This window comes from Sinocyclocheilus anshuiensis, unplaced genomic scaffold, assembly GCF_001515605.1.
Source record: "Sinocyclocheilus anshuiensis isolate Anshui unplaced genomic scaffold, SAMN03320099.WGS_v1.1 scaffold483, whole genome shotgun sequence".
NCBI lineage: Eukaryota > Metazoa > Chordata > Actinopteri > Cypriniformes > Cyprinidae > Sinocyclocheilus > Sinocyclocheilus anshuiensis.
Window position 1 is genome coordinate 649278 of NW_015552580.1, and position 15670 is coordinate 664947.

Here is a 15670-nt window from a genome sequence, read left to right on the forward strand (position 1 = left end):
AAAATAAATTCACAAGAGCAAGTATATTGTTTGCACATGTTTATTTACATTAAAGGCAAAATAACTTAAATAATAAGAGCACAAGTAGAGATCTGGAACTTATTTAAGTCTGTCTAAATATTATTTAGTAATTGCAATGTCTTCTATTGTGTGCTAAATACTGATTAATGTAACATAAAAATACTATAAATATAAAAACGAAAATTTAAGCTGAATTTTAGGAGCCGTTTTCTCACTTTTCTACTTTCAATATTATATAAAAAAACGAATGATCGGATGATACACGGATTTATGTCTACTGTTGGATACTACTAGTAGTCAAATTAAATACTAGCGAATAATGTCAAAAATGTGTTTTAAGACAATTTATTTCTAATAATTCACAGGGCCAAAAGTATCTGGCAAGAACATTAAGAGTATCTTGTTGACAAAAACAACAAAAAAACAACAACAACAACAACAGTATTATCATAACCAGCAGCGTGATTCAATATGAGCACTGAGGGAAAAGCAGCCAGTATCATGGGGTGGCTGACCTTTCAACAGTATGCTTGCGAGACACCAGATGCTTGGGACATATGCACAGCCCCATGAAACCAAAACTAGCTTTCTCGCATTTCGCACGCATCCAGACTACTGAAGTCCCATCAATATATAAACAAGGTGTCTCTCCCTCCTAAAGCAGGTCAGAGGCTTTTATGGCATCTTCTTGATACGTCTTTATTTGTGCATGGAACGTTTCCCAATGTCACAGATCAAAATCTACAGGCTATTTTGGCCTAATATCTGAAGCCCGAGAGTAAACATGTTATTACAGCTCTCTTAAATGCATATAATATTGCCTCTGTACAGTATTACATCCTCGACCCAGGTTTATAAATCATAAACGCAGCAGCCTTTGAAAATCCCTTTCGGCTGCTAGACGGCTTTCATTACCAGACAAGAGAGACTGGGAGCTGAATTCCAATCTGCGCTGATGACTGTCATCCTGCTATAAGCGCAAAACTAACCTTGACATTCATAATAAACAAGCCGCCGCGGCGTGACAGGCAGGCAGAGCACGGGCGGCTTTTATCTGGGCGAGAATATGTTTCTGCCGTCAGCATGTGGAAATCTTTCATTATCCTCTAATAGCTTAATGAAATACAGGAATAATGATCCACTCTAAGCTGATTAAGAGCTTTAGCAGTGTTTTAAAGCTTCCTTCCAGATACAGATGATTGTCGTTGAGCGATGGCTGAGAGGAGATTTAACTGGCTGCTAGTGCAAAGCGTTGGATTTAGCTTCTGATGGTACGCGGGGAACGGCGTTGAAGTGTTAAAACCACCTCTGACGCCCTTAGAACGCCCTAAAGCGGACGCCACTTCTTCAAAACAACTATATCGGTTGGGTTATCAATGAAACTCACGTTTTGACCTCCATGTATGTTGGGTGTGACTCATGGATTCATATGTATGTATAACGTATTATGTATTATTCATAGATAACGTTTTCAACTAAAATGCACAACTTTTTATGCGTTTTGGCCATTATTTTACATGACAACAGCATTTTGGAGACCTGAAAACAAACTTTTGTAAACAAGTTTCAAAGTGCAAGTTTTTGAACTGTGATGTCATGCATATTATGTGTTCAGTTAATAGGCATGTGCACAGGTGCATAGCGTTTCTTTACAAAATGACATTGCCAACTACTGGCCTGGCATGAATACTACAGTGTGAAGTTCGGTTTTGACAACATTTGAAAAACTTTTCTGTTTTTAGTACATCATTGTCATGAAACGTACCCTTACTCAGGAAGGGTTCATCTAACCGACATTTAAAGTGACTTTTAAAGAAGCATGATTCATTTTCTTCTGTGACATTTAGGGGTGGGTAATCTGATATAACCTGCATAACTGCAAGAATGTAGAATTATTCTCAAGGACACAATGCTTACTTGCCAATGTTCGATTCTATGGGTCTTGCAACTCTGTAAAACCAAGCAAGTAGCTCTTCCTCTATAGTGTTCATTGCCGAAGCCTTGTAAACACAACTTTATCTTCTGACAGGCTGGTAAAAATACACACTCTTTCTGAGTGCAATATTATTGTCACTCACTGCAAGATAGAGTACTTATAAAGTACACTACAGTTCAAAAGCTTGTTGTCAGTAAGTTTTTCGTTTGTTTGCTTTTGAAAGAAGTCTCTTATGCTCACCAATTCTGCATTTATTTAATCAAATATACAGTAAATCAGTAATATTCTGAAATATTATTGCCATTTAAAATAGTTGTTTTCTATTGTAATATATTTTAAAATGTAATTTATTCCTGTGATGCAACGCTGAATTTTCAGCATCATTACTCCAGTCTTCCGTGTCACATGATCCTTCAGAAATCATTCTAATATGATGGATTGCTGCTCAAGAAACATTTCTGATTATTATCAATGTTGAATGCAGTTGTGCTGCCTAATATTTTTTGTGGAAACCCTGATTTTTGTTTCAGTCATTTTTCAAAAGAACAGAAGTTGTAAATGTTCCATTTAATGTGTCTTTGCATGTATAACAAAATTAATTGATTAAAACAACAACAACAACAACAAAACCTTCAAACTTTTTAACGGTTTATATGATTAAATATGGAGAACTGAGAGACATGAATGCTAACTTACCACAGTACAGCGAGCTTCTTCTCAGCTATTGTGGCAGAGTGACTTGTGAAGTTCTTTAATCTCATTGCGTACCTTAAATAACAAGAGTTACACAAATATGATAAAACTATTTATGCTTTTGACAATTCTCTTCAACACCATATTTCTTATTGCCTCTGATGTCAATAAAGCAAGGACTATTACAACTGTAGGTAATGACTATCATCTAGTATTTTCGATGTATGAAGAGGGCACTGACCTGATGAGCTCTACGGTTTCTGAATACATTGTGTATGGTGACTTGGCCTCTAACGGGTCTCGTTCCATGGCGTTGCCGCATTCGATGAACGAGAGCGCTCCATCGGCGTAATTCACAGCTTTTCCAAACTTGTCCATCTGTGAAGCAAAATTGGCATTAAAGGGAGAATTGAGAGAATTCCGCAAATACAAGCTCGTACAAAATACAAAGCTCGTAAAGTCATACTGAAAAACAGATATCATCGGAGGAGGTAATAAAGCCATTAGGCTGAGGTAATTCTCTTATGAGGCAACGCGAGCCAGAAGATATAATGCAAGAGTGAGGCAACGTGCAGATTTACTGTCACCGGACTGGCGTATATTTCCAACTTCACGACAAGTTTATGAATCAGAACAGTTTATTTTGCATGGTAAAGTCGCACGAAGTGCTTTTCTCTACATTTATGTTGTTCATCCTGACTTATCGGTACAGGTTCGTAAAGGCTAACTTTAACTCTCATTTCTCGTTTCTCGAACACAAACGAATCAATAGCACTAAACAACATTACGCCTGGCACAGACAAACACAAACAATAAGAGCATATCTCATCTCCATAGGAGCGTAAAATAGATTTACTGACCACTTGCCTCTGCTGGCATCTTAGGAGCCGAGTCCATTCGTTTTCAAGTGAGCCTTTCAATACGAGGCGCGTGGACGCCCGGGATTCATTAAAGGCCTGCCACTATGCTCATGTAACGCTGGCAATCAATTCCCTTTACTTTGTATTCATGACTAGGCCTATACATCGTCATAGCGATTTATGACAGAGAGGATGTAACTTGCGATAATGGACAATGTCTCCAGAGATAATTGCCTGGATCCAATTATTGAGGGTCTGGGGGTCTGTTTTGTAAATCTCTAACAAAGCTCCTGCTTTATGGATGCTAAGGGCAGACACAAGGGCTTTCGCTCACCTAGATTGGAAAGTCTTCAATTATAAAAGGTCTGCCGAGAGAGCTTTTTTCCTCAGCTTGCTAATGGCTCCCTGTAGCGGAGGGGTTGTGTGTCCGTTTAGTTAAGAGCAGTGTGACAGGAATTTTTCATCTGCTCTTGTTGAGTGCTAACTTCCCATTGGAAAGAAAAATTGCTAAAGATCGCACTAATATCACTCTTTCTCCTAGGCTTCACTGAGATTGGATGAGAACTAAATGGAGTTTCTGGCTTGGTAGATTTTTCTCTTGTGTAAAAGACGTCATCATTTCACATATGTCTCCTCTAGAGTTTCAGAAAATATCTCACTGTTACCCACAGTGCTCAGGTGCCAAGATATTAAATTCAGGGTTCCCACTCCTTCTGATCAACGAATTACCAAGATTTTATCAGCCAACCATATTACTTTTAAAATGCCTCATATAGATCGCATTGATAAAGACCAATTTTAGCTGAACAAAGAAAAACCTATATATTCACTATAGAAATTATCTTAAATTTCTTTGAATTTTTAAATCTTTATTATTATTATTATTATTATTATTGTTATATTACAACAATAATAACAACAAAACACCAACAACAACAATACTACTACTACTAATAATAATTATTATTATTATTCATTATCAACTATGAATTATTATTATTTATAGTAATACTTATTATTATTATTATTATTATTAATTCTGCAATCAAAAGTAAGAAAATTTCAGTGTTTTATTCTATCTAGTTATGTCTCTATCTAGTTCTAGTTTTTCTGTAGTTTATACCATAGTTAGTCAAATTGTTTCTGCTTAGAAAAAAAGTGATTTACACTAGGATTTTATTTAAAGATGTGATTCATTAAAACAAATTATACATAAGATCCTAAAACCACACACAATAAAACACGTTCTTTCAGTGTTTTATTCTATCTAGTTATGTCTCTATCTAGTTCTAGTTTATATTATTTTATACATTTTTATGTAGTTTTTTAGTACATCAAGTTAAAATAAATGAAAATGAGAAATGTTGCCTTGACAACTAGATGAAATAAAATCTGTTTTTTTAAATGTTTTATTTTAGTGAATGCTTACTTTTTTCAAGTTATGAAAATATTTTCTTATGGTTTTGGTTTTAGTTTCAGTTAACTATAATAACTGTGATTCTATAACAATTATTGTTTTGTTCTGGCACATAGAAGTGTTATGAATAGACTTACCAAAGCATCTGCCTTATGTTTCAACTTCTTGGCTTCCTGCATGTAGTAATCTGCATTGTGAACACTGTAATGATATAAAGTGTGATTAAGATCTGTTTGTTTTTCACACACATCCCATTGTGTGCATTAACATGAACCTGAAATATGTAGAGCTGCTATGCGACTGAAAGACAGTTCAAGACATGTAATACTACACGATCAGTCTTCTGTACACAAGCACACACATCAGTCATTACCCGCAGTAATCACATGGCTGTTACATACGTGTTATTAAATGTGAGTTTCGGTCTCCTGGGCTCCATGTGCTCCATGGACAGGGTTGAAGGGTTTGACCAGAGGTCTGGCTCCGACTGACCATTGCCGTGAAAACCGCTGGACGGCTTGCTGCGACTGTCTTCCTCCTGGAAAAGCAAGAGAACATTAAAACGGTAATTAGCCTCTAACAGCTTGAATAAAACATAACGGAGCCATTCACTCTCAGTCTGTTCTGCATCTACTCAGTGTTTTCATTTTTAGGACCATTTAGTTGGATTGATTTTGGACGATCGGCACATGGGAGCCATTCTCTTGTCTTCAAGGCTATTTTGAAACCTTTCCAAGAAGGTCATTAGTTTAACAAAAACACAAGAAATGTGGTGAAGACCTCAAGCGAGGGAAAAAAACAAATCTATCTATCTATCTATCTATCCATCCATCCATCCATCCATTCATGCATCCATCCATCCATCCATCCAGCCATCCATTCATGCATTCATCCATCCATCCATTCATGCATTCCTCCATCCATCCACATCCATCCATCCATCCATTCATGCATTCCTCCATCAATCCATCCATCCATGCATTCCTCCCTCCATCCATCCATGCATTCCTCCATCCATCCATCCATCCATTCATGCATGCATTCCTCCCTCCATCCATCCATCCATCCATCCATCCATCTGTCTGTCTGTCTGTCTGTCTGTGACTTACAGTGCTGGTCTTGGAATGGGAGAGGGCTTTGTTCTCTCCTTTGCGGTGTTTGTGTGATGAGGACGATGATGAAGAGGTGGAGGCAGGTATTGTGCGGGTGGAGGGGAGGGAGTTTGGGACGGTGGAGGTGTTTCCCTCCTGACTGAGGGAGCTGCATTCACTGCTCCTCCGTGGGCGGCCCACCGGCTCATCGGACAGCGGCGACAGTAGAGGCGGTAACAGCTTATCCTCCCGCTTGCGAGGTTGCTTCTTCAATGAACTTGGCAGAAAAAAAAAAACAGAAAACATGTCAAAGGTCTCTGTCCGTGCACTTGCAAGACACTTCAAGACTTAGTGCGGCCTAATAAGTTTGTTGTATTTACAATATTTCTTAAAACTAACACATACAGAGTCAAATTTAGTGGTGTTTTAAACACTACTGAGGGATACTGGGGGAAAAAGTGTGTTTTAATGTAAACACAGTTAGATATACAGTACCTTAAGTGAATGTAAACTGATGGGACTACACATTTTATGTCAATAAAATCTCAATATCAGATCTGTGCTTTAGGCCTTGCTGTGTAAATGCAGATTAAGAGCTAATTTTAATGAGCAGGGGAAAGAAATCGCATGGACAGATTGTTGCTTGAACAACTTCAATAATGACTTTAGACTATTAGACTGAAAAAAGGACTTTCCTAAATATAAACATACACTGACAAAAGAAGGGAGAACAAAAAGTAAAAAAAAATGAACATATTCAAATGTTCAGATGTAAAAATGAAAGGTGAACATTCATATAAAGTGAAGTATAAAGTATATTATCATTATTATCAAAGTATTTATCATTATTTAAAATAATAAATTATGAGAAGCAAACTGAAAACATATTTACAATATTTGGAGGGGAGGGTGTTTGGGACGGTGGAGGTCTTTCCCTCCTGATTCTATCCCTCCTGATATATTAGCAATATATATATATATATATATGTTAGCATATTAGCAATATATACTGTGTCTCATGGGCTCTTCAGAATCTATAGCGACTGTCTGAGAGAAACGCTCTCAGCTCAACTTCAAATGTTGCATCTCAGCACAAAACTGAACCCTAATTAAAGAGTAAAGCTTCTTTCTGCAAGGAGCTACTGACACATTATTTTACACAGGGTGTAATTTTTTTGAAAATATAATACTATATTCTGCTCTCTCATTTATTATTTTCACCCTTCATGGCAGTAGAGTCGTCTGAGGTCAAACGGTTTTGTTCCTTTTGTTTCCTTTTTCTAGAACAATATAGGAGAGACACAAGGTAATACACAGATGAGAGTGGAGGTGGTGGCACCTGCATGTGCTCTGATATAAACTTGGCAAAATTCATTTACATAAGCGCTTACATGTTTAAACTTAGTCGAAGCGCTTAATAAAGAAGCTCCACTGAGACAGAATGTCCTAGACAGCAGCATATTTTTGCCTTGGTTTATTAGGCTGAAAATATGCTATAAAACATGGGTCTCATCAGTTAACAACACAACATAAAAAGCCTTCTTTACTTTTCTAATTAAATTAAAAGGGTGAATGCGGTGAATGAGCTGATTTAAAACACACTGAGCAGGTGACAACAGTAAATAGCCTGGGGTGCTAAACACTTCCAGTAATAGACGTTGGCGGTGGCTAATAATTTTACGTAGCGCTGCTGATCATATCATGAAGATTCGCTGCCGTTAGTCGTGTTGCAGTGCGGTGGCCACTCAGGCGGACAAGACAAGCACATAACCCCTGTCACACTTATGTCTTCGATGGGCTCTAGCCTGGCCTGACACTAATTGAATATCTAAAATTAGCGGTAGCCGTTGTGCTGGCGTCAGTGTTAAATTACTGTAATGCAGTGGGAAAAAGCAGGCAGGCAGCTCGAAAGGGTGACCTGTTGTTCCCCCAGCATATCCCAGCATTCTTTCGGAGGACATAACACAGAGTAAGCTACTAAGCTGAGTTGGCAAAAAGTTTTTTTCGTGCATATGTGGCAAAAACATCAGGGGACACTGGCAGCATATGTTAAAAAAAAGCTAAACATTGTGGGATCTTTATATGGAGGTTTTCAGCAGAAACAAACTGAAGAAACAAACAGTAAAAGGTTGAACGCAGTCCAATAAGAATGCACTAAATACATTGAAAAAAAAAAAAAGGCTAGTCACTAGTATAGCTCCTAAGACGAGAATTTGATAATGTAGGCAACAAGCCATGAGTCAGTACTGAATACTCACACTTTTGTGCTGGAGATCTTGTCGTTGTGTATGGGCGAGATACAAGGAGGAAGCAGCAGTGCATCTTTGTCCATCCGAAGCTTCTTGCCTCCACTCATCACGTCACAGTGCTCAGACTGCAGAGAGATGGAAGTTAATTACCACCATCCAGAATTTAACATGTTATTCACCTTGGCAGGATGAAGGACGAGTTGAAACATCTACATCAAGACTTTTTATTTCTCAAACAACCATGTTGGAAGACATACCCATGTCCATATTCCAGGATGACAATGGCAAGATGAAAGAGTGATCCAGGGAGCATGAGAAATCATTTTCATTCATGAATTGGTCAACAGAGTCCTGGCCTTAACCCACTGACAGCAATGTTCCTTCTAAGCTTACGTTGCGACTGCGCAGAATAAATAATATGCCGCACACAGGACAGATGCAAAAATGAGTTGGGAAAGCCATTTGATTGAATTCTAGAAAATGCTAAATAATTGCAATGCTTGGGCAAACGGCTATAGAGTTGGTGAATGCGGTTAACAGGTTTCATAGAAAGAGAATGAAGTGCGCCAAATGAGTCGCTGTAGAAATCAAATACTTTATTTTTTGTGGACGAAATAACTCAACACAATGGGTTGATGGGCACGGAATGGCAACAAAACTCTGGGACATTTACAGTCACACTCAGGTGTAGTAGTGTGCAAACTCTACTACATGGGGATGTTTTAGATAAATGTAAAAGAATTCACGTTCACATTTTTTGAAAATATTTCTTGAAAATATTAGTTTTTTTTCATATTATATTATATTACATTACATTATTATAAAGAATATTCTTTAATGATTTTTTAACATAATTTCTTGGTAAGTAACAGCACTGTAAAAAATGTTTTCTCAGGTAACCTAAAATGTGTATCATTAGTTACATCAAGGGTAAAATAAAATATAAATAGCACATTAAAGTTAAAAGTTACACACTTTTTTTGTGTGCGCGCTGTACAGGTCTGGTATATAGAATGTTTTTGCTCAGGTTACCGAAATGTCCGCCCAATAGAGAACATTTTTGCAAAGCAAGGAAAAAAAATAGAGGGAATATTGTCAATGTCAATACAAGATCTCGGCAAAAAATTAATGCAACTCTTGATGGAAATATGTTGTCATGTTGCATAATGTTGTCGAAACAATGCCACAACGACTGCACTATATAATCAAAGCTAAAGGTGGTCCAGTGAAATATTAGAGCGTACAACGGTTTTTTTTTTTTTGGACAGGCAGTGCATATTGAGGTCTGATAACCTGGATAAAAGGTCTGGGCTGATAACTGAGGGTGTTTTCACATATAGTACACTTTACACGAACCAAACCCAGTTCAGTTAAAGTGAACAAGACAGAGAACCGGCTGCAAGTGATCTCAGTGCTCCTGATGTTCACATTGTAAGTGGACTTAAAAGGGGACTCTTTTAAACCACACACGAAACCTCTTGAGTTGGACTATTTTGTTTGTGCGTCTTTAGGTCATTTGTGGGGATCTGAGATCATTTGTCTTCACATATGCAAGTTATTTGTCTTAAGATTGCTTGTACTGTTCTAAGGAACTAGGTGTGAAAACACTCTGAAAGGTTGGAGGTGCAAGCAGTCTTTCATGAACTGTCACCATCTGTGCCTGTAGGACATAAGAGTTTCATATGTTCCTGTAGGGTCGCTGTGATTTTGCCAAGTAAGACATGTTCCTGGATCAACATCTTCTGTTGATCCTGGATCAACATAACTGTCCAAAAATATAGACTTAACCCAATCCCTACCCCTAAACCTAACCCTACCCATAATTTATTCCTAAAAACAGTGTGAACTGATAGCTGATTAATAAGGGTGTAGAAGCACCTAACCCTGATTGTAAGCCTAAAACAGATATTTACTGAAAAGTTATCCCTCGATTCTGATTGGTTGATAGGAATGTTGTTCCAGGATCAACAAGGATGTAAACAAGGAACATGTTGTACTTGGTGAAGTCACGGTCACCGTTCCTGTAGACAGGAAGGTCTATGATTTAAATATGACGTTGGATGAGATGTTGTACTATATTATAAAAACAATAAAAATGTTTGGCAGGTAAATATCTGGGTTGCTAATGAATTATACAATTCGAACGCAGCAAGGGGTGATCCTTCAGCTATCAAGGTACTCCAGAGGAATTGTTCCATGGAAAAAAGTTGATGTCATTAAAAGGACCTGCTAAATGACTACTTGCTTAAAATAATTATTACGTGATTATTTTGCTATTGCAGTCCTTGATTTTATAATTATAGAGCATGAAATGAGAGTGAGAACACTGAACACTTGCCTTGTGTTTCCTCTTTGATCTACTAGAGTTCTTTTCTGCAGGGATAGAGGCAGGAGACTGTTGCCGTCTGTGCTTGACACTGACCTCCCGACACTCGGCCTTGGTTGGGGGAGGCTCCGGGGGGCCTTGCCCTGGGATCCGTGACAGGAAGCTGAGTTCAATCTTAACCCAAAGGGACTTGATGTCCTCAAACTCTCTTAGTGGTGACAAAAGTTCATTTTGTACAATGGGGATGGGAGAAAAGAGGGACTCTTCCAGGAGATCCAAAGCACCTGGATCAGGAATAGAGGTGCTGCTTGTGCTGGTAAGGCTACTAACATTCAGGATATTGCTGTTGCAATCCTTGGATTTCAGGCTTAGGGTGTTGGGACCGGGACAGGGAATCTGAACCTTAGTGAGCTCTTCAGGGTCCGAATGACACTCGGATGAAGAAGACTCTGTCTCAATGAACTCCTTAGACTTGGGGATGATCTTGTTGGGTCCTCGGTGCTTCTTTTTTTCCGGAACTGGTGTGATATTCGTTGGTGCAGTGTTTGTTGTGGTGGTCCGAGGTTCTTTTCTTGGAGCCGTCTTGACCCCAGGGCCCTTGCCTCTAGGTTTTGGCGGCTCTAAAGGCGGGGGCTCTTTCTCTTTCGGCGTAGAACTTGAGTTTAATGGTCTTGGCCAGTTGTGCTCCTCGCTACTGGAAGATCGCTCCACCTTTTTGGGCTGCTTCTTTCCAGTGCTTCTCCTCTGGGGAGCTAGCTCCACTGAGGCTGGTGATTTCACCTTGGTGCTTTTGCTGTCTGGAGCCTTCTGACCAGTCTTGGGTTTGGCTTTCTCTCGGATAGGATTGAGCAACGTTCTCTCCTTGGGGTCTGCTGGTGCCAGTGTTGTGCTGGGCTTGCTCTTGCTGGAGCCCTGGTTCTCTGAGGCTTGGCTTTCATCAGGTTGAGAGCTGTTAAGCACATGACTGTCTGACTGGTTGTTAATTAGTGCTTTATTGTGAGGATTAACTTTGTTTAGCCACTTATCTAGTTGCCACTTGTTTGTTGATGGAGGTTCAGGCTGGTGGAAAAAGACAAAACAAATTTATGGCACCACAGTTTTAGGAATATTGACTACATTGTCTCAACAACTTATTTCATCAATTGCACAATGACTCCAGTCTTGAATGTATTACATGCATCAAGTGCATGGAGGTCTATACAATGTAAATGGATGCATGTGTAAAATAACATGGAAACCGAATTTCTAATGATGCATATCGATACAGATTCCATCTGTCTTCAGTGTTGATTCATGAGAAGCCTGATGATTCCGTCTTTCACAGACCAATGAATGGCACTATGATGAAAAGGCCATTAAGAGAGGAAGTCGTAAAATTCCTGAATAACGGAGGAAACGCTGTGAGTACTGTCCTGATGACTGCTCACAGCTCTCACTGTGGAGATGTTTTCATCAGCTATATTATCTCACGCCAATTGTTGTGTACCATTATATTTCCAGACACAAGTAAATCTTTCCCATGAACCCATAAACACTGTCTTGAATGCTTTGAATGATAGCAAATCATTTAGAAAAGGAAGCTGTGGAAATGAGTAGACATCCATATTAACCATTAAACTCACAGGGTAAGAAATTCAATTCAGTGCACTTTCTAATCAGACCTGATGGCACGTTTCGAGACAAAAGGTAATCTCCTATGCTATTTCACATTCAAAAGCCACATTCTCCATCTGTCAGAGAGATATTTCCGCCAATGCAAGCTACTAAATTTTATATTGAAAGCACCGGCAAAGATGATGAATTAACAATTGAGCGTGTCGAAATTGACAGGCTCCCAATATTTTGCCACTGAGGTATCAAGGCTATGCGCCGCCACTTGAAAGAGAAACATCTTTCTGCAGACCAGAGCGCTTGCAGTGCTAAGATACGGATTCCCATTGGCCATCCCTGGCAGAGAGCAAAGCTATACACACAGAAGGGGCGATGAGAACCGGGAGATGTTTACTCTTGTGTAATGCTCTTAGGGAGTCCCGGGCAGGCTACTGCGGGACAACTTTAAAGCTGCCAATTAATCCTTTGAGGAGATCCTTTCAAAAATCTTACCCCTATTCCATGCTGAGAGAAACTCGGAGGGGGAATGCTGTCTAAGTCTCTCTTTGCCTTTAGCTAACGGAAAACATAGACTTACTCAGATTCATCTCGGTTCTTTTGAAATGTCTGGTAATGGGCCCGACAATAGTCATCTAAGGGAAATAATTGCATAAACTGGTATTCATTTACCTCAGGGCCCAGAGTTCAGAAGGTGAGCAAAACAACAAACAAAACTGGTTCACAATCAATCAACCAATCAATCAATCAACCAATCAATCAGTCAGTCAATCAATCAATCAATCAATCAATCAATCAATCAATCAATCAATCAATCAACCAATCAATCCATCATGTGGAAATAATATTTTACTGAATTTAAATGATGCTTATGATAGGAACATTGTAATATTTTTACTTATTTTATGTATCTTATTTTAATATTTTATGGCATTATGCTCATGACAATTAAACAATTTTCTCCTTTAAATTCCAATTAGAGTAATATTGCAGTAATGTTTGTTTTAATCATTAAGGCAAAGCAAATTCTAACAATCGACTGCTACCAAAAATAACATTTACTACAGTATTTTTGGATACTACAACAATAAAACATTTAAATAAAAAACACAACTTTTCACATTACAGTAATGAGATTTTTTTGTATTACAGTAACAGCAACTGTGCTTAAATGCAAATAAAAAAAATCACATTCAAAGCAAAATAGCACTATCTGCAGTAAATACAGTTTTAAATCAGCTTCATAGAAAAGTAAAGATGGTATATTAACAACTGAGTGTGTCTTGACAGGCCTTCCAATATTTTGCCACTGAGGTGTCAGGCATACTTTTTTAAAGCAGCTTCATAGAAATTATACACAAATCTTAAGGGGTTCATTAATTAGAATGGAGTGTCCACATATTTTTGGCCCTATACTGCAGTGTATGAACTGAACTGAGATACACCTGTAACAACAGCCATCAGCGAATGGAATGAACAGACAAGTCATGGATCAGTGTGAGGATGTGTTGTGACAGTTTGAGAGGTGTAAAGTGATCAGTACCTCTGGTGTGGCAGCACGGGACGCTCGGTTGCACTCACTGTCACTGGAACTGCTGTCGCTGTCCGAGTCGGATTCAGAGCTGCTCTCCGATTCACTGGAACTGCCCGAGGCGCCACTGGAGTGACCGGTCGGTTCGCTGGTCCGCTGGGTGGTTCCAGGGAGGCTTTAGGCAAAAGAACAGAGGAGAATATTTGTCAAATGATATGACACACTTCAAAACACACAAATGTGCCATTGACAGCACAGATGTAGGTACAGGTTGTTTTATTAATGCACATTGGATTTTATTTAACAGCAGGAGAAACTGGGCCAATGCATTCATCAGCTGAACCTTTGACACGTTGTATCAGACAGAGCTGTAAGGCACGGAAGCCCGTTTCTGCCACAGTATAAAAAAAAGATGAACCAATTGATGATAGACTACATCACTTACAGAGAGACAGAGATAGAAAGATATAAATAGAAAGAAAATGAGCAAGGAAAGAAAGTGTTTGTTTACTTCACCTACGGGGCTATTACTCGGCTCTGTCTCAGATTTATCAGTCATGCTCAGCATTATTTATGAGTTCATGAAAGGCCACAGTGCTCTAATCCAATAAGTACTTAACTTCTCAGGATATCCTCAGATGTGGCTATCCAAGATTGTTCTACATGGAGTCAAACATGCCAGAAGGAGGCAAATTAAATTCCTTTCCAAAGGTCAGACCAGGCTGCTTTATGTTGACACTTCATTAGAGATTATATTACGGCAAGAAAAAGCGCTCTGGTCTACAGCTGTGCCAGCAAGACATGGACAACATTAGCCAGGAATGAGGAACCTGTCTCAGGAAAGTGAAAATACAGATTTGTGTCAAATCATGACATAAGTTATATTCAAAATTGCCCACTTGCTCACTCATGCACTTTCAATGTGAAGCAAAAACAAACTACCTGACAGCCAGTGTTGTCTACAGCGAAAATGCATGCTTGTCATCACATTAAATACAGTACAAAATATCAAACCAAGTGTTGGATGCTAGGCCTTTTTTCAGAACAACATTTTTCTGACTTTTAATCAACTGATGATTAAGTTATATTTTGTTTGGTATCTTTTTTTTAATCTAATGCAACACAAAATATATATATAGTTCAAATTTGAATGTTATATTTAATATACATTAAACCTCTTAATCAAATACCACCTGAAAGAAATATGACTCAGTTACAGAAAGCACTGTGAAATGTTCTGTTCTTTCAAAACACCAACCTCTGTGACCTTTGTCTATGCAAATAGCACTGATTGGTGTGATACACACATACAAACCGAAAGAAAAGAAAGACAGCAGAAGGTAATTTTCTCTCCATCCTTTGGTCTTAATATGGTTGACCTTTGGTTAGCAGCTGTGGAATCTCATGAGAGAAAGGCAAGTCTTCCTGAGAAACCTGGTTCATTTACCTTTTGTCACAGATGATATTGCTTACTTTTTAACACAATACAACACCCTACTAATGAACTTAATTTCACCTTTTTTCTGTATGAAAAATGTATAATATAATATAATATAATATAATGCACTTTTATCTTAATTTAAAGGGTTAGTTCACCCAAAAATGTAAATTAGCTTGTGTTTTACTTACCCTTGAAGCATCCTAGGTGTATATGACTTTCTTCTTTCAGACAAATCCAGTCGGAGTTATATTAAAAACTGTCCTGGCTATTCCAAGCTGTATCATTGCAGTCAGCGGGTGTTGCAGTTGAACAGTCTACAAGTCGTCAAATAAAGCGCGCGGAACCTCCTGACTACCAGGAAAAAAAAGTTTTGTGAATTTAGTATTTTGTCATGTCATTACATTGTTTAGAGCATAAGAAAAATGTTGAAAAATAACATTTTTGAAAAATGATATTTTATTCATATGTTATGCCATGTCCTCTGTAGAGGACATCAG

General features: G+C 38.4%; 1 protein-coding gene across 1 annotated transcript in view; it reads right to left on the reverse strand.

Moving 5' to 3' along the window:
* The window catches only part of LOC107665257 (AF4/FMR2 family member 2-like), a 232997-nt gene that overhangs the window by 10418 nt on the left and 206909 nt on the right, over positions 1-15670 (reverse strand). The window contains exons 11-17 of the mRNA XM_016456063.1: positions 10606-11652; positions 8277-8392; positions 6037-6295; positions 5329-5465; positions 5065-5128; positions 2892-3028; positions 2654-2725 (exon numbers count right to left, since the gene is read on the reverse strand). Coding sequence (XP_016311549.1) covers positions 2654-2725; positions 2892-3028; positions 5065-5128; positions 5329-5465; positions 6037-6295; positions 8277-8392; positions 10606-11652 — 1832 coding nt within the window. The remainder of the gene's footprint in view (positions 1-2653; positions 2726-2891; positions 3029-5064; positions 5129-5328; positions 5466-6036; positions 6296-8276; positions 8393-10605; positions 11653-15670) is intronic.